This window comes from Phaenicophaeus curvirostris, chromosome 1 (assembly GCF_032191515.1).
Source record: "Phaenicophaeus curvirostris isolate KB17595 chromosome 1, BPBGC_Pcur_1.0, whole genome shotgun sequence".
Lineage (NCBI taxonomy): Eukaryota > Metazoa > Chordata > Aves > Cuculiformes > Cuculidae > Phaenicophaeus > Phaenicophaeus curvirostris.
The window spans coordinates 52,032,977-52,057,771 of record NC_091392.1 but is presented as its reverse complement, the minus strand read 5'-3'; the positions used below and the strand labels follow the sequence as shown (position 1 = coordinate 52,057,771).

General features: G+C 37.2%; 1 protein-coding gene across 1 annotated transcript in view; it reads right to left on the bottom strand.

Annotated features, from left to right (window-relative positions):
* Window positions 1-24,795, bottom strand: part of PTPRQ (protein tyrosine phosphatase receptor type Q) — a 139,421-nt gene that overhangs the window by 82,090 nt on the left and 32,536 nt on the right. The window contains exons 21-33 of the mRNA XM_069858203.1: window positions 23,232-23,301; window positions 20,701-20,900; window positions 19,410-19,659; window positions 16,132-16,260; window positions 15,395-15,541; window positions 13,582-13,754; window positions 10,782-10,992; window positions 8,961-9,104; window positions 8,665-8,844; window positions 7,757-7,864; window positions 5,030-5,311; window positions 2,099-2,281; window positions 1,325-1,426 (exon numbers count right to left, since the gene is read on the bottom strand). Coding sequence (XP_069714304.1) covers window positions 1,325-1,426; window positions 2,099-2,281; window positions 5,030-5,311; window positions 7,757-7,864; window positions 8,665-8,844; window positions 8,961-9,104; window positions 10,782-10,992; window positions 13,582-13,754; window positions 15,395-15,541; window positions 16,132-16,260; window positions 19,410-19,659; window positions 20,701-20,900; window positions 23,232-23,301 — 2,179 coding nt within the window. The remainder of the gene's footprint in view (window positions 1-1,324; window positions 1,427-2,098; window positions 2,282-5,029; window positions 5,312-7,756; window positions 7,865-8,664; window positions 8,845-8,960; window positions 9,105-10,781; window positions 10,993-13,581; window positions 13,755-15,394; window positions 15,542-16,131; window positions 16,261-19,409; window positions 19,660-20,700; window positions 20,901-23,231; window positions 23,302-24,795) is intronic.

The following is a 24,795-nucleotide window of genomic DNA, read 5'->3' as shown; positions in this document are numbered from 1 at the left end:
CATAAAGGTTTTAGAACTCTGTACATACAAGAAAAAAAATTTTATGAACAAAAGCTCACTGAATTCAGTGAATGTCTGTATTTACTAGTGAAAAATAGTGACAGCTGTATTTAGTGTTTTACTTGTTATATTACACTCAGTGGCTATTTAATAAAAGATCTGTCATACTGTGACTGTCATGTCTTTCTGGCATGAATAGTTCATTCTACAGTTCTTATTCAGAAGATTTTTTTTTTCTGAAGAATAGAATCTACATTGCTCTAAATAAAAACACTCTATGCAAAAGATAGTTTTATTCATATTAGCTGTTCCCAGTGTGCTCCAGCAACACTGCTCTTCAGCAAAGGTTTATTACTGACAATGTGAATATAAGTCCATCAACCTCTTGCAGATTTGCAAAGGTCCATTATCATCAAAAGCTGGATCCTAGACAAGTCAGTGCTCCCTAAGACATGAAAATAAATTTCATTTGGAAATGGCTGGTGGGATGTTGGTGTCAATGTCACTTCAGTCTAGATTCCCAGAGACTTCCTCCCTAAACAATAGAGAGGGACAGATGTAGGCTCCTATGTGAGTCACAGCATCTAAGTTAAGATTCTGAGTTGCATTTTTTTCAGGATTCCCCCTCCAGAAACCATAGAGGGACCAGTGATAACTTCCCACAGCTAAATCAGGCACTGAAAGTACAAATATAATTTTAAGGTTCTTCTGCCAATTTGTGATCTACTGTACTAATCAGCAGGAGATGAAGGACTGTGTTCTACCTTCAGTCTGCAGTGCAGAACACTCCTCTGCTCAATCTGAGAGACCAGTACTACGGATTATGGACTTAAGGTATTTTTATAGTATTACTAATTTTAATCTGTATATATGTAAAGGTATCTACTTAGAAGAATCCAAAAATCTCCAAAAAGAAGAATAAGAAATGTCCCTGGAACATTTAAGCTGCTTTTTGGTAGTTTTCTCTTTCTCCAGCTCTCACATCTCAGCAGAACCAAACACAATATTTAGTTCTACCATGTGGTATGCTAGATTAAAATAATATTAGTAAATTAAGATTCTTCAAATTCATAAGCTCTTGGTAAGAACAAATGTCTGTGCACAGCAATTGTGCCATTTCATATAACTTGTACTGATAAATATATTAAATAGCAGATAGAGAGACAGAGACATGCATGTTTCTGTGCAGGTAGATAGATACAGATATCAATATAGAGATATAACTGAAAAAAAAATAAAACCTACTCTTACATGACTTGAAGCATAAGATTAGTTGAAGACTACAGGTATACAATGATATATTGCAACTTCTATTCTGACTTACCATCTTCATCAGTCAGTATATGCAGAGGTGCACTGCGAAGGCCCTCCCCCATTGCAGTACTAGCAGACACTTCTACAGTATATTCTGTATATTTCTTTAAATCTAAATAAAGAAAAAGAATTTAGTAAACCAACCATTTGGTGGGACAAAATAGGCTTTTTCACCGACCATAAGTAGTTTTGAAGTGCTGAACAGGCCCATCATTTACATTGGTTCCTTTTTTAGAGACTGAAATAAATGTTAGGAAAATTTTAATATGATGTATTCTTCATGAGCAAAGGGGAAAAGCCCTAATTACCAGTTCATACTTCATATTCCTAGAATGCTTTACAGTTTGTCCTTGGCCGTACTCTGAAAATTTACTCATTAAGGCAGTGAACTCTCAGCACTGACTGCTGTGTTATGCCAAAGTAGTAACAACAGAACACATAAAAAGATGCAAAGGTGAGTGGAAAAGAAGTACTTCTTTTTATCTAGAGTAAGATCAGAAAGATACGGAAGTTACTTTTCATGATGATAGATATGTAAAGAAATGTACTGAAGTCCTTTGTACATTAAACATTTAAAATACAACGAGACATATGTTAGATTCTACCATTCCACCATTTCACTGCAGGACACAAGAAGATATTTCTCAGGACAGGTAGCATATAACTTTATGTAATGGCAAGAAGAATCGTGTCCACCAATGAACTAACTGATCTGCATCAGCCTGCTGATACCTTCTAAGAACAATTTACAGCTGCCATAAGCTCCGGGTCATTATATACTGGCCTGTAATACGTAGCATCAGAAAAGTAGTGTTTATGACTTCTTGTTCAGTTCCATTACTCCTCTTGAGGTATATTGTGTAGGTCTGTATGATTCCATTAGTAATGGACGGTGGAAAAAATGCTAATTCAATTTCTGTGGATGAGATGTTCCTATAGGTTATGTTTTCTGGTGCAGAATCAGGAACTATAAGACAAAATTTAGAATCACAGAAGACTTCAGTTAGTTTCATTGATTTGTTAAGCATTTTCTTAAACTGGTTTAAATGAAACATATTGTAAAAATTTGGATTTTTATCCTAGTTTTTGTATAAAATAAATTTTAAAAGAGGTTCAATTGGAAGGTGAATACCACATGACAGACATATGCTGTAACTACACAGTTACAGATGAACAAAATCATCTTAACATGCCAGATAAAGTCTAGAGCAAGACACTCAACTTTTCTTCTAACACTCTGCAACTACCTCTGCAATCATCCAGGTCAGCTATTGTCAGGAGATTTTCCATGTTGTGCTACCACAATTTACAGTTTGTATCAGCAACCTGTCTTCCTTTTCCCTTGGTGATTTACATAAGGTGTATGAATACTGGCATGAAAAAACAAAGGGAGCCTAACACATTGCTGCAAGGGCCCTGAGAGCATTCTCAGTCCTGGAGGTTTGGCTGCTGGGGGTCAGGCACAGCTTGGCCAAATGTCCCTGATGTCTGCCTCCTCCTTGTTGGTGACATGCTCTTGACCTGCAGCCTGACCACAGCTTGGCTCCATTACTGCAGACTCCATTAGTGGCACTGAATCTGCCAACTAACTTTTCTGGCTCAGCCTCAGAGCTTCCTCATCAACGCAGAATGTTTGGCAATCCATACTTGAGGCTGCCACTGGCTGTCACACCCAGACCTGCCCCACTCCCTTCACTGGGGGTTAGGGGGCTAGTGATGCCCCTGCCCTGCTGGCCCAAGGACCCCCTTGGCTCTTGGCTCCCTGTCCCAGAAGTAGCTGGCCCTTGCTCTGTCGTGACAAATGGTTTTTGGGTGCATGCGTCTGTGCCTAAACAAATACACAAGTTTGTTTTCCATCATCCAAAACTGGTCCAGTAGCATAATGTACCTTATTCCAGAAAATAATAAGCATACAATGACAATACAATTTGCCCAAAAGGTCAAGTAAGGCATGGACATGTTTTTAGGATGCCCTAAACATCTGTATAAATGTATCAACGTTTCATGAAACTCTGCATTGTAAACACTCAAAGAATTCTGCTTAAGCAATATCCAGAAAGGTGCCTTCCAACCCCAACTATTCTATGATTCTAAATGCCATGAGAAGCAATGAAATCAGTCCACAATTCTGCCTATTTTCATGGTAGAATGGTAGCAGAGAACTCCCAAGAGCTCCTCAAACACACCACCCCATTAACAGCGTGGGTTTCAACTCAAATTGCTCTGTTCTCCAGATCCTTTCTTGGTTTTATTCTTCTCATCTCTGAATACGTTTTTGCATCTTCTCTATCACAGGCAGCTGGAATTCAAATTTTTGTTCTGAGGATCAGGGGAGTTAAGCCCCGAGAAAGAACTAACTGCCTTAAAATATAACATAGACAAAGGATGGAGGTCTAAGTTAAAGAGCAAGAAAAAAAGTCATGTCCAAGGACATTGTAGTAGTTGGGCATGTGCCTACATACCTATGTTATCTGGCAAAAAAAATAACTCAAAAGTAGCACAACGCTTTGGCTGAGCTAGCTTGGTGCTTCTAGTATGACTAATGTTTCAGGCAGTCTAAAATCTATGTGTTTCTGCCCCTGCTCTTAAGAGCCTGACTTGTTAAGCAGGCCTAGACCACAACTACTTCACACAGGAAAACTGAAGTTCATTTCAGGAACAAGGAGAAGGAGCTCATAGTGATTTCACTGCATCTTATCAATCAAGGAGTTGGAGCATCTCCTTGACCCATCAGAGAGACATTAGTGTATACATGTCTTTCCTTACTGAGAAAAATATGGTGAACAGAGCATACTTAACTCCAGGGCCAGCTCTAGGTACAGATAAAGTAGGCAGTTGTCTGACGCAGCAAATAGGTGAAGACTGCCAAAAGCTCCCCAAAAAGGATGATCATCATACCACTGCTACCTGGATATTGCTGAGTCCTAAAGGAAACTAGCTGTCACATCAATATCCCCAGCCACCTTTCATTCCCAAGTCCAAAGCTAAAGCCAAATATCTATTCCTCCATGTAAACCATTGTCTTCAATTTTTATTCCAATACCTCTCCTGTTTAACTCTACCGAAAATTTAACTACCCTCTGTCAACGTTTTATATTCCATTCCCTACCTTATGGCCATTTCTTTAATTCAAGTCTCTTCCTATGACTTGTTACATCTCTTTAGTGCTCATCCTTTCAAATCCTCACTTCTAAATTTATTTTCCTTTCTTGGAAAAACTTCATATACTCTAATCCTCTGCTATTTTGTTTTATCTTCACCTTCTCCAAAATACTGCTATGGCATAAGCAACTTTGCTGCAAAATAGCACTTATCGGTGAATCCTGATTTATTTTATTTTTTACCATTATTTTACCATTTACCATTACCAAATTCTTATAAAATTTCAGTTCATAACTTGAATTCCAAATTGCATTCACTTTTTGAAAGTCCTGCTTTCCTACAAAGAATTGTTTTTCTGCAAGATACAAGGAATCTTCAAGGTCAAATGGTAAAACACACGCATAAAACTTCCCACTGTCTTCTTCACTTCTCACTCTTCCTTACTATTTCCTTTGTTTTGCTTCATATATAAAAGAGAGAAAAGGGTTCAAACTTACTGCTTTGCAAAACACATACTTTTAAAATTAATTAAACCTATCTCCTGGACACCAAAGGTCATCATAAAGCAGTTGATTGTGGAAAATTCACAGTTTTTAGCAAACTATATACTCACCAGTTTCAGAAGTTCTCACAAGAAGGGGAGAGGATGATTGATTCCCATGGCCAAGTCTGGTGAATGCCTTTACAGAGATGTTATAGAGAGTATATGGCTTCATTTCACTTAGCGATATACTTGTAGATGAGGCATTTTTTATAAATAAATCATTGGAATCACTGTACAAGACTTCATAATGAGTTATGAGACCATTAGGCTGCTCAGGTGGCAACCACCTCAGATTTATTTCTGTTGCAGTTATATTTATTAACTCTACATTTTGGGGTGGGGACTCTGGTTCTGCAATACAGAAATCAAAAGAAAAAAAATCCTCTGAGACTTTCAATTAATTGAATATAGGATTGATCTCATAAACCCATTGGATTCTAACATTTAAATTAGCTAACTGTACCAAAAGGGCCACACTTACTTGCTCACTCTCCCCCTCAAAGCCTTACCACTTTTTACCTCAATTAATTTTAGTATGTTTTCTTTTCTACTCATAAAAACAGGCATTTGCATTTCAGACACTTTAGCTTTTCTGGAATTTCTTTTCTCATTCATTTATAAATCTATTCAAAACTGCTTTTATTATTAACAAAAATCTCTTCCATCTACAGCTGTCTTGCAGACTGACCCTTCAAATCCTCACACTGTCTACCTCAAATTCAAGTTCTTCAAATTTAGCTGAATGTCATCTTATGGCTTTCTTCTCAAATAACCACCCAAGAAAGGGATGGCGCACTATAGCTGAACTCCCTTTAGTTTACAGATACAGCTGCTAATTGATGACCACAAAGATCCCAGTGTAAATCTCTCATGTGCTGGTGCGAAGGTCATGCACAAAACAAGTCCAGCTCCAGGGTAGTGTGTTGTCTCAATCTACTGGCAATATATGAGTTCATGTGACTCCAGTGAGCTAATAATGCATAGAAGTGTTGAAGGAGTGAGTGGGCTGCACTTATGCATCAAATCAGCTTTGAATGTCAACCTTGATTCCTCTGAAGGCTTCACCACTTCAACTCTGAAATAACATAATAACCTGCCTATAAAAATAAAAAGAAATGTACTAAGAACCCAGGTTTATGAGATTCAGTTTGAGTACAAATACCTATATCCAGATATTTCAGAATTCATTATGATTTTTTTGTTCTAAGGTTCTCCCAAACCACTTTCATTCCTGATTTCTGAGCCTGTGAATGGAAAGTGTTAACTGTAACAGATCACTACTCTCTGGATGACAACACTACCCACATGAATACTTGCCATACAAAGAAGCTTTGTTTTCACTTTAAATGCATTTTGCAATTTATCTGGTATGGTAATATATTTAAATACAGCAGTCTAGTATCTTCCATCCTAACACAAGTTATCTAAGATAGATGTAGTGAATCTTTAATTTGGAGGCAACTGTCTTCATGAGTTAAGCAACCCTTCTAGGCTGGCTAAAGTTAGGAGACATCAATCACAACCTGAATTACCTCAGGAAAACTAAAGAAAAAGAAGAAGAAAACAAGAGTAATTACACTTAACCTTATCAACAAAAAGGCAGAAATTATTGGTAGGATTCTCAAAAGTTTCCTCAAGGCTTGCACACATCTCTTTCCAGTGGCTGAACTGCTGGCCTGAAACACTGCTCTGATCAAATTTCTGTAATGCTCGAAGGCAGGGAATTGTAAAATTACAGAGAAAAAGATATTTAGATAGGTTATTTTCTGGTTTTGTGATACACCTTTCCTCTGCAAAAAAATAACAGCAAAGAAGCATGCAACCTTTAAAAAATTTATAAGCAATAAGTTTCACTGTTTAATTTGGTATTTTGGTTGATTGGCTCTTCAAATCTTTTCCATAAATCCTCATGATTTTTAATCCTGTAATCCTTTGCTCTTTTTTCTTTCCACCTAATTATTTTTCCTGCATTGTAGCATATTTGGCATAGAGAGACATAAAAGACAACTGGATTATTACCTTCTTTATTATTATATGTTGGTAAAAACTGGAAATTAATTTGATGAAATGAAAATATAAACCTGATATAAATGAGAAAAGATTAAGGTTTTTAATACTCATGACTCTGCCCTGTAAATCAAATTCTGTGCTCTCTTTGCAGTGGTCAATGGCAACTCCAGCTGCTGCCCCTGTGCGTTCATGAGTGGAGGCTGCCATGTAAGCAAGTAAGGAAGATCCAGAAATCTTCATAAGATGGTGTTATACACTACATGAAAACTATTGATCAGTCTTAAAATGAGTAGAAAAATCAATTGCATATATCACTCAGTATAGAAAAAAAGTCACTATATCAGCTGCTGTACTTATAGACAGCAATATGACCTCTGAATTATTGGAAGTTGCTATTTCCAGATGCTTCAAAACCAAACTAATTTCCATATAATAATATAAAAAAGTGAGAGAAACTGAAGCCCCAAAGATAGTTAATTATTTAGATGGGGTCTAGAGAAACACTGTTTTCAATGAAGGAACCTCAGCTCTGCAGCTTTCACCTTGTTTGTATCTCAGAATTGAAATCAGTTGATTTATGGTCATGCTGCAGCTTTCGTGATTATTTCTCGCTCTTACTTAAAAACGGGCTGAATGTAATGACTGACTGATAGAAGATTAATAATTTCAACAAACATTGATCTTACTTGTACGCTTTCGTCCCCTCATTATGTATGGGCCCAGTCTTCCAAAGGAGCGCTAAGCTCAACACAAAAATCAAATCAGCATTGCAAGCAATGTATTTACCGTCTTCAGGAGTTCTCACGAAGACATCATTCTCTTCAGATAAAGCACTTTCTCCAATTGTGGTAGAGGCTGCAACTCTCATTTTATAATTTGTGTACTTTTTTAAACCTAAAATGTTAAGTAAAAAAAATCTTGACTGTTAATTTCTTAAACATTTTTTTTCTCAATAAAACTACAAAAATGGTCACTGTTCTAACAATTTTGATGCACATTTGTCACCTAAGAGACAGCATGTGTATAATACCATTTATTTAGGGAGAGCCAAATAAGTTCTCAGTCAATTCAACAATTTCTGAAATAAGTTAACCAGCGTCAACTCTGTAAATAGCTTTAAGAATTTATTTCTCGAAATAAAGTATGTGTAAGCATACATTCAAATATATGGGTTTATTCTGTATGTATTACTAAGTAAATGCCTGAAAAACTACGAGGAATGCATTTTCTTAAATTACAATCAAAATTATTACCATAAAAATTGAAAATTATTATTACTGTCAGACAAATAGTGTGAAAAAAATTCAAATCTGGAAAAGAATTGACAATTTAGGAATATTTCCTTATGTGGAAAGAAAAAGCTAAGGAAAAAAATCCAAGGAGAAATCCATTTCACAAATTACTACTCAGTATATTTCACAAATAACTGCTTGGCACATTGCACAAATTACTACTCTGCACTACTCTCCTCCCATGTCACATTCCCTACCTATCCCTCCACAGCAGACAAGTCTGTCAGTAGTGTCCCAACCTTGTTTTTACATGCAGTGGCAGAAGTGGGTGTGTGGATGTGTGTGGATGTGTGAGATTTGGCCTACCTACCTTGGAAATGACTACATTACGTGAAGTTGGAAAAAAAAAGTTTGTGTATAATATAGTCACAATGTGTTTTTTTAAATCAGATGGCACTTTACCTGTCATAAGTAAGCTGTTGTTTGAAGTGGTTCTGTGGAATGCTCTTTTTGTATCCAGTTCCATTGCATAAACAGTATAATGAATGATTTTCCCATTGGGATTTGCTGGAGGATCCCAATACAGCAAAATGGAGGAGGAACTAATATTCTTGTAAGATATATTTTGTACGGAGCTTGGGACTTAAACAAAAACAGAAAAATCTAACAGTAAGGCAAATAAATGATTAAAAATAAAATGTTCAGTGAAAGAAGTCACGTATGTTAATTTTGATAATATCAGAGTTACAGCATTTTACCTTGTTCACGTGTCCTGACCTTAAGCACTGATGGTGGACCTTCTCCAACTGCGGTGAAAGCAGACACACTGATTGTGTAGTCAGTGAAAGGTACAAGGCCCTTTACAACATATGAGAGTTCTTCAGCCAAAATATTAATGGTATCTGTGATTACATGGAAAGAAACAGTTACTTACTCATAAACTCATGCTTTGCTTTTGCATTCTAAACTCAGCTTGACATGACATCCTGGAATTATTTTATTACAAAAGAATTAGCTTCATGGCAATTACAAAAATATAAAGAAATTACACTCCACCTTTTAATTGAAGAGGCTATTATAGATGCATTTTCATGAGTACAACAGAAAGACTGGCCTAGGTGAAAGATCAAACAGGCAAGAACTAGAACCATGAGGTTTAGACTGACAGCTCTCTCCAAAAAAAACAAATTCAGAGAAATCTCCTAGGGCCCAGGAAATGACATCTTTGTACATGGCCTAATGTCTCCAGTGACATCAGAACCATGGCTCCTAGGCTGACAGATCTTTTTGACTTCAGTTTTTTTAATTGCAAAAGACAGATGCCCCTCTTCCTTGCCCTCTCAACACTGCTATAATTAAACTTGAAACGGTTCCCCTCACAGATCCCTCCACACTGGTAGCAGAAGAGTTGTGGTCAGCAGAATGAACAAATCATACATGCCCACAAAGAGTTTTTGATGAATCTGAAATACAGTTCAAAGACAGTCACAATCAACTGTGCTAGTTAAAATCAGCTGTTGTAAAGCAGCCATTATGCCCCACACATATCCGACTATCAGCCTCAGAGTTTTTGAGACAAGCATTGAAATGGAGGCATCCAGAAATCAGCAGACCCTGTTGAAATTTGGCTGTCCAAACCTTTAACTACTATAAGAATTACTATGAAACAATCCTTGTATGCTAAAGTACAACAGACGCTGTCTGAAATAAATTTTTCAGCAACACAGACATCTTTTAGCAACTCAATACCTCAAGCTGAATGAGGCCATAACAAGAAGACGCACATTTAAAACACTGTATGTTTCTCTGTGTGTTTCCCTGTATGACAAAGAAGATTCTTCAGGATCAATGCACTGTAAGATTCAATGCAGTTTAAACTAATGGGTTAAATTCTGGTTTTAGATACTGGTGTATATGAAGGAATTCAGTGACTTTAATAAAAAAAAAAAATAAATCCCCAAACTTGACTTTCTTTCCTGCTGTTCAAAACTCACTGTAAAAATTTAGACTGGTATTTTAATTCTCTGCCTGTCAGCTGAAGTCTGCTTAATGATTTGTAAATATCCATACTTGGTAAAGAAACACTGGTCCATTGATAATACAGAACAAGTGTACACACTAATGACATCACCATGTCACGGGGTCATCTCCACCTGTTTGTCACCCATATAGCAGAGTTGTAACTTTTTGACCTATTTACCTTCACTGACATTTGAAAACCTATTAGTCAAAAGGCTTAGAGAAATCAAGGTCTCTGAAGGGCTTGGAGATATGTTAATCCCTGACAATCACACCTGCTTTGGCAACTGTAATAACTGATTGTCTATGCAGCTTGGCTGATGGCTTTTGGGTGCTCCTTTCACAAGGAAGAAGGTCAACTGGGTGACAAGGGGCTAGTTCCTGCCTGTGTGGCATTCCCATTTGCTTCACAAGGTTATTTGGTAGTAAAAAAATCCGACTCCAGCAAATGACCCATTCATAATTTGCTTGAACCATGTGCTAAAGATCATATCTGGGACAGTGATGGGGGGTCCTTCTGAATAAAGGAACAGATCGGAAAATATTCTAAAACATCTTACACGAAGCAGAATGTAATTCCGCACCTTCATTTATAGCAGGCAAATTATCACCGGATACACTTGTAAATGTTACTGGGGAAGCTGTCTGAACACTGGAAGGCATTTCAGCTGAACCTTCATATAATTCATTGGCTGTTTCCATCGAATTCCAGGTTGGAGAAGGTTTGATGTTTTCAGTTATCATGTATGGTTCCAAAGAATCAATCAAATACTAAAAATCAGAAATGTAAAAATAAATCACAAAGCTTATCATCATTACATTATTTAATTACACTTATATGTATTACAGAAATAGTGTCTGTATATTTGTGTGCATATATATATGCTATAGAAATGTTGGCATACAAACATTATCTTTCATTACAACAATAATCAACTTTGCAAAATACAATATTTGTCATGAAAAAGCTCAGCTGCCAGTAGTAGCCTACAACTTGTTATTATTTTTTATTCTTTAAAAAACCACCACATATTAAAATATGTTTTTATAGCCAAGTGGATATTTTAGAGCAAGGCCTTTAACAATATATGCTTGGAGTTATATTGAATAGATACATGTTTGAGCTTGAGGGATTCTATTCAGGGATGCAGTGTTAGGACAAGGAGGAGTAGGTTTAAGTGGAAAGAGAGGAGATTTAGATGAGATATTAGGAAGAATTTTTTTACTGTGGAGGGGGTGAAGCACTGAAACAAGTTGCCCAGAGAAGTGATGGATGCCCCATCCCAGGACGTGTTCAAGGTCAGAGTAACATGGTCTAGTGGCAAGTGGCCCTGCCCATGGTGGGGGGTTTGAACTAGATGATCTCTAAGGTCCATTCCAACCCAAACCATTCTAGGATTTGTACATAGCACATTCTGAAACAGGGTTGGAGGCACTGAAACAAGTTGGAGGCACTGAAGAAAAGAAATAACAGGTTGACTATGTCACCAAGAGGGAATAAGGACAGAGGGAGAAAAACAGAAGCTAATTAAATAAAGAGAAGAGGGGAAAATAATGGAGTGTACATGTGAAAAGGGAGAGTGAAAGGGAAGTAAGTGTCCAAAGAACAGAAGGGGTAAAAGACGAATGTTGGAAAGAGATGGCAGTAGATATAGGGGAGCAAGGACTACAAAGAGAAGAACGACAAAAATAGAAGAGAAAAGAGAGAGAGGTTAGAGCATAGGTACAAAATGGGGTGTAAGCACTAGATCATTATGTCCCTTAAGAATCTGGGACTAAATCCAGGACTCCAATGTCTCTGAATTGTTCTGTTGTCATTTGTGAACACTCGCCACTCACACATATGGCCCACTTCACTGCCAGAAAGAGATGCTTTTATAGTGATGTAACTAATACACATTAGCTCTCTCCCTATAGACTCCAGGTGGAGAGAAGGCAAAGCAGATTTTTTTATGCCATAACTATAAGGCATTACCCACAGGCAGAGATACAGCACCAATCTCACCTATGTGCGGTAAAAGCTATACATGCTTCATCTTCACAAACATTTTATAGCAAAATTGTAACCCACACGGAAATACTTTTTGCTTCTGAGGCGTCTACACTTATAAGATAACAGCTTTTTATTGCTACTAGTTATTGTGTATCATTAGCCCTGCGGATCTAACAGTTCAGATCCGGAAGATGCTCTAAGCTTGGGTCAATAAGGTTTTAAATAAAGTTATGTTTGTTAGGGATTTTTTTTAATTAGAAAATTACATTCAATAAACTATAATAAAGCAGCAATGATGCTAAATTAAGAACTCAAAAATTAGGAAATCCCTTCATTAAAACATGTCTGTGAAGACAATTTTAATTCCTTCTGTTTCTGTACTATGATACAATCTTTAATTATAGAGTTATATACATTCATTTTCCAAGGATGCCTGCTTGTTTTAATGAATGGATCCTTATCCTCATTTTCCCCCTCCCTTATTTAATGTTTGACTCCAGGGCTCTATTTAATGTATATCACTCAACTTGAAAGAAAATTCCTTCATTGGGCTCTACATCAAAAACTTAGACTCTATGTCATGTCAGATCCAGCAAAAGAAAACATGGTCTAAAAAAAGGAATCATTCAGACTTTGGGCTCTGATGTTCAAAATTAAGACCAAAAGGCCCTACCTTTGAAAACATTCAATCCTGAGCTGAATGTTTGCTGGGGGTTTACAGTTCCATGCTCAGGGCTGCCTCGTCTAAGCATGTAGAGCACATTAGCACTCAAAATCCAGAAGCTAGAATGACTGACAGACAGCATAAGTCTCGTAAAAGACTTGGTCAGGTAGATGTCCACAGACATCTGTATACAACCATAGCATGGAGCACAATGTGTAGTGTCAGACATGTAAATTCAAGGAAGCAAATGGGGTCAGAAAGTCCAGGGGTGTTTGCACTGGACCAGCCTTGGGAAACTTGTGCTGAAGTCACTTCTCCAGAGGGTTCATACCCTTATCTGCTAGGAGTTTGCCTGAGTGGCTATGCATTGACCTAAGCACCTACTCTATGCTCCTGCTATTAGGTCACCCTACGCTGCAAATAACTCAAAGGCTAGAAAGGAAACGACTATGGGATATGGCTTCCTGCCTACAGTAGGTAAGAATGTCTCTATCATTCTTCCATAAATATTTATCGTTTTCATGTTCTGAAAACAGCATCATTGGAATGTCTCAGCCAGAGAAAGAGGGTGGGGTGAGGAAGCATTGACAAGCATTGACAACTCATCTGTGATGGCTAATTCCACTTGTTGTACGCATTAGATAAGGCAGAGAAGCAAATATGATCGAGTAAAGAAATCTACATGAAAAAAAACCCCAAATACCTTATTTTCTCCTTCGAAAATAATGTTTTCCAGAGTCATCTCTGTTTCCTTCACATGTACTTTAATTCTGTACTGGGTAATGATTCCATTTGGTTGTTGTGGCTTCCTCCAAACAATTTTTATATATGTGGCTTCCACTTCTGCTACATGTAAATCTGATACAGCACCTGGGACTAAATATTCAAGAAGAAACTTAAATTTAATTAAACATCTCTGATTACTACAAGTTTTTTCAGCCTGTGTGTATATAATCACATTTCATATCTTTATCTTTTGTGTTACTCCTGTGCAGGTAGAGAGTTACTTCACATGTGTTTTTAGCTAAAAAGTTACAGTTGTAAAAACATGCACACAGTTTTCTGACACATATGATATATTTATGAGTATGGCCAGATCCGGTCTTGATATAAGTTAGGATAGTTCCACTGAAGTCAGTGCACCAGAAGCAAGCAGACCTTTGCTAGCATACCGTATGGAACCTCAAGTACATTGAAAAAAGAAAGCTTAATTCTAAATTTATCAAAACTATGTAAGAATGAAGCAAAAAGCTGAGAATAAAAATAACGATACACCTTGTTCACTTTACTTTTGCAGAAGGTGTTCATTCAATTTCTTATTTGACTATGCAGTAATAATGATACTGTACTTCACATAAGACTCCAAGAGATCAGAAAAGTTTATATCCAATAGAATTACAGTCAAATTTGACATGAAAAGTATTTTTTTCCTAATATGTCACAGAAGAAGACAAACTATAAATTACTTGATAATTTAGTTTTGTATATTTGGTGTTAAAACAAGACATTCTATGTCACTCAAAAAAACCCTCAAAACCCAAACAAACTAAAACAACACAAAACTTCCTTCGGCTTCTGACAGAGAGTTTAGGCAGAAGATCAGCAAGGCTGCACCGAGGTAGGCCATCCCTTGAAATTGTTTCTGAGAGCTGACAAAAGCAGATATTTCAGATACTTCAGGAAAGAATATGATAAATAAGGAATAAGGATGTGTGTTCCTCCTGCTGTCACACCTTGGCAGCAAGGATTGCAGCAATAACCAATTAAGGTTTTTCTAAATTTGTTCTGTGTGGCAAAACATAAGACAAAACCAATCATCTTGATGCCGGCTTATCACACAGTGATTCTTATATTTTTTCTGGTTGCATCCTCAGCTGCAGACTTACAATGCTTCACAATTTCACACACATGTAAGATAAAAATACATTTCTAATGACCAAAGGACTCTCACCTGGTGAGTGGACTACTGGGACACAAAACTCCCAAATGGCAGACTAGATGGCTCTGAGACAAAACCAGCAACTCGAGTGCCCCAGGACAAGATCTCAGTGTAAGGTCTGCCTCAGAGCTACAGTTCCTGGTAAAGGTGGCTCCACGAGAAACTGGTATTGGGACTTGAATTTGGCGAAAATTGGCCAAATAAGATGTTTAATAAAGGAACAAGGGCTGAACAAGCTGTTCTTTCTCTTCCACTTGCTACCATCTAGCGGATAAAGGGAGGATCTGCAACTTACTGTTTCTAAAAATACTTTAAGGCAGAAACTAGGTTTCTTTCACAATCTCTGAAGGCTTCTGATATCAAGTAAATTTAGTGAGAGTGTATGAACTCTTAAAAAAGGAAAAATAAATCTACCTAAGAAATTTTCAATTTATTTCTTTCATTAGCTTACTATACCTCTCTTGGAAGACTCGAAACACATTCCCTCCTTCGCAAAGTATCTAAAAGGCTTTGAAGGGAAAACTGAAACCAGTTCTCACTTAAAGCCCATTTGTTTCACCTCTATATGTCTACTTACCATCTGCTGGAGTGAAAACTGTAAGGCTAGTCTTTGGCCCCACCCCAGCACTTGTTTCAGCACCAACATAGACACGGTATGTTGTAAATGGTACAAGACTACTAAATACAAACTTATGATCCTTTGTGCTGTTATCCAGAATGTGACCTGGAATGACAAAATGAAGAGATTCTAGCTTAAAAATAAGAACATACAGCTACTTTCCAGGCTGACGAACAATGAAAAAACAAATGTATTTGCAGACAAGCTAGTTTGGCATCAACCTCATTAGAAATAACACTGAATGCCTGATAAAATCCCCCTAAACCATCTCAAAGAGACATAAGGTTTTAGAGGAGGTGATTTTTTTGTTTATAAATTAATTTCTATTACTTCTCCTGTGTGGTTCCATTAAAAAAAATAGAGTACGATTCATTTACTTCTTACTTAACTACATACAGTTATATAACTTCTTTAAATATATATCTGAGTTTAAAAAAAATGCAAACCCATCAAAATAGACAGTTGACTGTATACTCTATGTCATCTTTTTCAGAGAAAAGTTCATTTTCTTCATTAAGAACATCCAATGTGAATTTCATTGTGCAGTCTTCATTATGATGGGCAGACTTTCCCCTTCAAAGTGATCTAAAAACTATTAAAATGTCTAATAGGGAAAAGGATATATAGCACTGTTTTCAAATATTCATTCTTGATTGGCAGGGACACGAAGAATAAAAACATTAATCCAGACTTACCAGATGGTCCATACAGCTCAACTCTGTAACTAAGCTTTCCTGTTATTATGATTGGTGGGTCCCACATCACTGAGAAAGACTTTGCTGTAATGTTGCTCTTGGCGAAATTTTGTGGTGGACCTTCTGGAACTTAAACAATATTGGAAAAAGTCTTTGAACATAAAATAATTTACAGGAAGATTTCCAAGAACTACATATCAAGCAATTCATTTTAAGCATTAACATTAAATATTCTGAAGGGAAACTGCATTAAAAACAAATCTCATTAAAATGACTTATTTTTATTACATTTCTTTTTAAAGGTAATCCTTGCAAAAGGCATCAAGAGAGTCAGTAGTACGAAAATAATCTCTAAAAGACAAAGGTGGCAAGGATTCCATCAAGTTTATCATTGACTTCTTCATGATACAGATTACGTACGGAAGGGGGTCACATACGATTGAGATGCCCAGCAATACAGAACTGACATTGGGTATTTTTTTCATCCCTGAACAGGGTCTTTTTCATATAGAATATTCTTCATATTGAATATTTCTGGCAACACTAATAATATACTTCACTATCAAAAAAAAGGTAAACCTGGAACAAATTAAGCTTGCAGAAACATTGCATACTTGAGTAGTTTTCTTTTTTTCATCAAAGTATTCACATAAATTTAAATCTATCCCATACACAAGTAGTTATGGAATTTGATCCCTGTCCTTGCTGAAGGAAAACTTTTTGTATTGATAGAGTCTAGTCATGAGATAAAAATCTGAATCCAAAGACAACTGAAGGTGGTGGTATTTTTTACATCCATATAAAGTCAAACCTGATTTAAAAAAAAATACTGCATACCCAAGTAAACCTATGAGAAATGCTTGATGTAAATTTCTGTGAAAATCAAATCTTACTGTGTCGTGTGTCAGATTTAAGCTATTATGGAGATATAGACTGATCCTGTAAACAGATATGCAAGCCAACTAACATGCTACTCTTAAAAAGTACTATCATCTTTTGTAAAAACTAATGTGCAAATAAAAGAAATAAAGTATACTCTCATTCATAAGAGATTTGTAATAGATTGGTCAGTAGTGACCAATCAGCTACAGTTGCACATAATTCTGAAGTACCATCTTGAAAGTCCAAGGTTTCAATATTTTTCTCTTTGTAGAAGTATCTTCCCCCTAACAGCCATATCAGCAAAGGAAATAGTTGCATGATGAGTTTTCAAAATATATGTATAATGAAGCATTTTGAAATAATTTGATGAAGCAGCCTCCTTTTCAAAAACCAAAGCAAGAAAAATATCATCTTTGTCAAGAACACAGGAGAGCGTCAGCATGGCTTAGGAAATTCTGGCTGGAGTGGACAAATAATTTTCAGCATTTTAAAATGGCACCTCAATGCGCTGTACAACAGCAACATAGATCATCTTGATCTGCAGGGCCAGATAGCACACCACCACAGTGTCAGTTCCCTTATGTGAGAAGGAAAGCGGCATTTGAAATAAATGCTCCCTCCATGTTCTCACCTGCTATAACAAACTATAATCTATGAATTCCTCTGCCTCAAGCCTCATTCCAGACACTCCAGTGGAGGACTGAAGTGTGAGGTCTTGTCCACTAGAGGAACTAGTAACTTTAAGGAAGTGGCAAGTGTGGTACTAAAGCGGTTCTTGTAAGGACCAAGATTTTTTGAAAACTGAGGTGGATTTCAGTAATTACAGAGTGATTGGATGATGGTACTTGATACTAGGGAAGAGATGTTACAATAACTGCAAGGCAGTCCTAGATCATAATTTTACTATACAGGTTATATAGATCAATACAAATTTAGCATGTAAAAACATCTTTCCCACTGAGGCAAATGAAAGAAAATAATAAGGCAAAAAGTCTATTAATCCACCATGCCTTCCTACGAAATCAACAACCAACACTATCACCAGCCTCCAACCAGGTTCCTTGTCACACAGCCACTCAGGCCTTACAGGGGAACACATTAACAAGCATCTGAATGTTCATAAGGTGAAGATCTAATAGATGTGGATCCAGAAGCTTGCATGTGGCAGTCTGCTGCTAAGAGGAAGGACTTAGTGAAGCTTGCTTGGGTCATGAGGGCCGACATGGGATGCGCCAGTGGCTCTGGGGATACCACATATCCACCCATATTGATCAGTAAGTCAACCTCCCTTTTCCCAAATCACATATTAATGGATGAGTCTTGGCTGTACAGGCACCTGGCAGGCAAGGTCTGAAGATCTTCTCTTTCAACCAGCTGACATGTTTCTGTATACTGGGCAAAACTAAACCCCACTACATAAGCTCTTCATCCCTTTCCAGGGGCTTCTAATTACCAGTGCACCTACCCTAGGATGTTAACAGGGTGAAAAACAAACTGGAAATTAGCTCTGAGATTGTTAGAAACTAAACTGTCCAAAACTTCATTAACCATAGGCAGAAAGGCAAACTAATTGTATTTTAATTTTAGTAAAGCAATTCAAATGAATTCTCTAGGAGAGAATTAAAATTCTTTTCATCTGAACAGTGCTGCGCATTCTGGATGTATGCAAGGGGAACCCAATAACATCAGGGTGTCAGGCAAAAGGAAGATGTACTCTGGCTTTTTGTTTGCTAGTAACAGTCCTCCAGAACATTTTTGTGATATGGCTTTATTAATAATGTTGCCCACTACCTACCTAAGTCATTATAAAATTTCTGCTCCTGGACAACATTCATTGCCAATACTAAATTCTCAGTACATTGCAGGTAATCCAAAATCAACCTTCCTAGTGTTTAAAATTTTTTTCAGCATCAAGTAAAGTTCTGCAATAGGTCCAGACTGAGGAATCACAGAAGAGTTTTCTTTATTGTGCTTATTTTTCAACAAAGGCAAAGAAGCTTGAAGTGTATTGCTTTGTACACAATACCCATACTTTTTGAATACAATGCCTGACACCTTTTCTCTTCCATCTGCATTTTTAATTCTCCTTACATTGTACCATTAATTGCAGTTCTTAAATAATCCTCAGTTTTTCATAAAATTTGGTCTGTTTTGAGTATAATTGGGTATTTTTGACTTTTATGAACTCCCACTGGCTGCATGTTAGATACATTAATAGCTATATATATTTTCAGTTGATCACACCAGGTAGAATGAAGTAATCATGCAAATACAAGTGCGTGATATAGGCAAAGACAGATTCAGACTGAAGCATCCTGCAACACAACTCCAAACTGATATTTTGAAGATTTCATATCAATGTGAGAACTTTATTTCCATTTGAAAGTATTATATACCTGATTCTGGAGTCCGGACAATTGCACTGTCAATGTAACCTGCTTCAGTGGTAACTGCAGAGACTTCAAAAAGATAGGTGGTATATGGCCTAAGGTTAGTTATAACAAAACTAATCGGTTCATTCCAAACAGAGCTCATTTGATTCAGTACTTCTGTACTTGGTGTAACTGTAGTCCTTGAAGGAATTGTGGATTTGCCAAAAGTAGTTGAAGGAGTGGTAGTACTCCACAAAAATGATTCACTGTTATCCTATATAGACAAAATATGACATATCATAAGCTGCATCTGTAACATATGGTCATAAATATATGTAGATCAAAAAAAAGGCAGACCACCTTTGAAACAAAATCACCCCAAATTGATTCTTCTTTTTGTACTTCAATCTCCAAATTTAGGTTATTAGTTCATTAGTTGACATTGCTAGGTCAGCATTAATGATTATTCACTCCTGTTAGTTATTCCTGTTAGTGACGGTAGTATAGTTTCCTGACTTATCCAAAAAGTTCTCAAATCTGACAGTTTGAAGCAGCTCTCCAGGCTGGAGGTAGCGTTGGGGGAAGAGGGAGGGAGAGTTCAGCGACTTGACATACACATAATGTAATACACAGAACACTTTTCAGAACAAAGAAGAAGATATGAGCAAACACTGGAAGGGAGACTTTTCTTCAAGAAATTCTGAAAGGCATACATTGGTTATAGGTCTGAATCCAATGAACAGTCAAAATTCAGAAACTTTTCAATGAATTCTTGTTTTAAGACCAATTCAGACTACAAATATTATACTACAAATACTTCTGCTAATTGTGGGCCTTTTTATTCTGAAATGAAAAGTATTTAAATAATGTTGAAATGTGATACACAGTAAAAAGCCTACATTTAAAATATAAAAAGCATTATCACTCTACATATAAAAGTAAGATATCAGCAATACAACATGTCTACACTGACCAAAAAATACCCCAACATTTCTTGCTCTTTCTAATTGAATGCTTTAAAAAACAAAAGATTAAAAAAGCAGAATTTTGAAAAAAAAAAATCTATTTCATTATTTTCTGTTAAAAGGATACCAAATAGACCCTTTCTTAACATTTCTACCTGGCCTAAACTGAGCTTTTCAAGGAAAAGTACTCCATTTAAACTAATTGAACAGAAAGGTTTTTCTGTCTTCAACAATTATACTCTGCCTTAGGCCTAAATTTGTAAAATTTCTTCTCTGTCTCAAAATTCAAATATAAAACTATATACTGTGGCTTTAATCCACTTCTAATTTAAAAGGCTTATAGCACTTACATTGCATTCTGGTAACCTCCCAGACAGAAGGTCCTCTACTTTAACCAAGACATCCTTCACAACAATCCCACTTCTTGCATGTTTCACACTAATCTTGAAACTGGTTATCCTTCCATTTGGTTGCCGAGGGAGAAACCAGATCAGATTTACAGCTGAATAATTTAAGGCTTCAACTGTGAGATTCACTACTTTACCTGGAGCTTGAAAACAAACAAACAAAAGCAGTCAGACATACTTCTCAGCACAGGAAAAAAAAAATCCACTTTTTTTGTAATGCCATTTCTAGCTTCCAAACCCCAAAGCAAATTACAAGTATTTGTAATGATTGTTAAGTAGCTGATATGCAACCGACTCTTTTTCCAATCTAAGTGAGAAATATAATAATTTCAGTCTCATAATAACACAGGAATTGGTTTGCCAACTTAAAAATAGTCTTCCTAGAAGCAACCAATTTACTGTGTCAGGGCAGCAAATTTTTGCCCATTTTTGCTTAAGCACATATGAAAGCACTGGCTGCTTTATTTCACTTTACCTGTGTCATCTTTTTGGTTGGATATAGATTTTTTGGTACCTTTGAACAGTTCAATTTAATTTGAATATATACAGCTACTGAAGAAACGGTGGGTTTTTTTATCAGTGAGAGTTTCCAGGGCCTTTTGTCACAGCATTTGTATTAATCACAGCACAAAGGAACAGGATGCAGCATCTAAAAGAGATTTTACATGCTATCTGAACTTCCTAGTGAATCAGAGCAGTATGGCTCGCTATTGTGCATATGGCACAATCAGAAGCAGCTCCTACAATAGCTAGCCTCATACTACAGAGAGAAGTGTTATGCTGCCTTAAAAATATATGACTGCCCGCTATTACAGATCTTCCACAATTGAATTGAGACAGCTCTTCCAGCGCCTTATATTTAGTTCTTGCTTAGGCCTTGCTGACTCTTTTGCAGAAATTTCATCTCCTCCCCCCTCTTCACAGACTACAAGCTTGAAATAACTATATCTTCTGGCTAACTTTCCTACTTTAAGCTGCACCTCTTCATGTTGATCAAGATGTTGGGCTTTCTTCGATCATTAAAGCAAGAGTTAAAAATATTGAGAAGGTAAAAGTATAAATATAGTATCAGTGAGACATTAACTCTCACCTAGAATTTGAAGAAACTCTCCAGTTACATTTATAATATGGGATTTTTGCTTTAATAAACATGTAAGCAAGAGCGCACTAAGAAGTTAAAAACTTATGTTCACGTATGGAGAAATGTTAGTGCTATCTTCTGTCAAACACGAGTACACAAAGCTCATGGAAATACGGTTTTCTACCAGCAATAATATACAGCAAATAGTGAAGAATAATGATTTTGTTTAGCTCCATGTGGCAAGTCTACTATCCCTTCTCATATTTGTCTTGCAACTCATCACATTACCTCAGAAATTGCATGCAGAGTGATTATTTCCTGCCATTAACTGACATATGGCACTCTGCAGTTTGCACAGCTACAGAAACCAACAAGGATTCCTAAAAACAGAGGAACAGATATTGCCAAGGCAGCACAAATTCTATATTCCACTGAGACTGGGGCACCCTAGCATAACTGCCAGTTCTTCAGTTGCTGTCAACCAACACCCCCAGGCCTTTCTCTGCTAGGCAGCTTTCTAGCCACTCGTCCCCTAGCCTGTAGTGCTGCATGGAGTTGTTGTGTTCCAAGTGCAGGACTTGGCACTTGCACTTGTTGAACCTCATCCAATTGGTCTCAGCCCATCAAACTGGCCCTGTTCAGATCTCTCCAAAGCAGAGCCTCCCTACCCTCCAGCAGATAGACACTTCCTCCCAGCTTAGTGTCATCTGCAAACTTGCTAAGGGTACATTCAATCCCCTGATCTAGATCATCGAAACTGAACAGGACAGGACCCAACATAAGCCCTGGGGAACACCATTTGTGACTGGCCTCTTGCTGGATTTATCTCCAATTAGCACCATTCTTTGGGTCTGGATATCCAGCCAATTTTTACCTAGCAGAGGGTATGCTTGCCTAGGGCAATGTCAGCCAGTTTCTCAAGCAGAATACTGTGAGAAATTATGTAAAAGTCTTTACTAAAGTCTAAGTACACTATATCCAGAGCTTTTCACTCATCCATAAGCAGGTAAGTTTGTCATGGGAGGAGAGCAGGTTAGTTTGACAGGACCTGACTTTGATAAACCCATGTTGATGGTGCCTGATCACCTGATTGTCATGTGTGTGCTGTGTGATAGTACACAATATGACCTGCTCCACGACCTTCCCTGGCATCAAGGTCAGACTGACAGGCCAGTAGTTCCCTGGATCCTCCCTCCGACCCTTCTTGTACATGCTGTTACTAGTAAACAAGACAAAATGTATCCATTCCACTGAGTAAGAGAATATGTGAAGAATTAGGATTTTGTTCTAAATGCATCAGAATTTGCTAAAGTATAAAACATATCTTGGATACTTCATTTGAACAAGTTAGAGCAGTTTTAATTAAAATAATTAGCAGCTTTATTAAATTTACCGCTTTCTGCAGTCTGAAAAAGAAAAGGATCACTAAATACTCCAATGCCAGCACTATTCTCAGCAGCAACCTACAGGAAAAAAAGCACCGTATTAGAGAAGTTTAAGGGACTAGAAACTCTTAAGGATTCACAGAGATCACCTTTTAGCTTTTAGATTATAAATATACAAATGAACATGCCCTTTAAAGTTCTATTTTTTAATTTATACACAACATTTAAACATGGAAAAACTATGAAGCCATGTAAGAAACTGAGACAATGATGTGTAAATATTCACACTTCAAAAGTACTGAGTCCCTTTTTACACTAAAGTTAACAACATCAGTAACATTCCTTTTCCTTTATCACAATACAGTTACATCAGATTTCCCATTCCTATTTTACTCATCCTACTAATTAAAAGAACAGGTTCTTTTTTATTTCTTGAACTCCTGAAGGACAGCAAGAGCAAGTGAACCTTCACTAAAGCAGAAATCCAAGGAAATCATGTCTTTTGGTGGAAAGACAACCGGTCAGGGAACTGTAGATGCAGTTTATGGTGGATATGCCTCAACGTTCACAATCATTGAGAAGTCTTCCCACAGAAAGGCAGTATATTGAGACTTTGGTAGAATTTATGGAGATAAACACAACAACTACTGCATTTCCTCTACAATATGGGACTTATTGACATTTGGACTCAGTGATGGGCCACAGCATGCAATACTTACAAATAAAGAGGAACGAAGTCTGACTCCTTATTTTGAGAAGAAGTGACAGCAACAACAAAAGGTAAAACATGAGCAAAATTCCAACAGTGATAGTGAGAGATGCATAAAAGAAAAAACAAAGAGTAAAGCTCTCCAGCGAGGTTCAAGTTCACAGAGTCATTCCCTCCCACCAGTGCCAGGTAACAAAGATATGGCAATGGTGGTGAGGTAGCTGATAGTGCAACCTGTGGGCAACACAGAGTGAGAAGAGGCAGATGTGCAAAACTATCTGTGGACCTTAGAAGAAGTGACAGACAGCACTCAGAGCAAAGAGAGTAGAAGGAGCCAGCAGATCAGAAAGAATAACTGCTCTAATCATTTCTCAGGACCAAACTGTGTGTCTTTCAGATGACTGTAAAGCTATTTAAACAAAAGCACTAAGCCACAGCAGACAAACTACAGCAAAGAAATGCAATGTAACATGAGAGACTTAACCTAGGATGTAAAAGGGCAGATACACCCATGGCTGCTTCCCAATGCTGTGCTTGCTGAATGAGAACCTGTACCACTGGTCTGCTCCTTCCTAAGCCATAAAACCCTACCTTCCCATGTTCAACTCATAGAATCATAGAATCATAGAATAACCAGGTTGGAAGAGACCCACCAGATCATCGAGTCCAACCGTTCCTATTAAACACTAAACCATGCCCCTTAGCACCTCGTCCACCCGTGCCTTAAACACCTCCAGGGAAGGTGAATCAACCACCTTCCTGGGTAGCCTGTTCCAGTTCCCAATGACCCTTTCTGTGAAAAATTTTTTCCTAATGTCCAGCCTAAACCTCCCCTGGCGGAGCTTGAGGCCATTCCCTCTCGT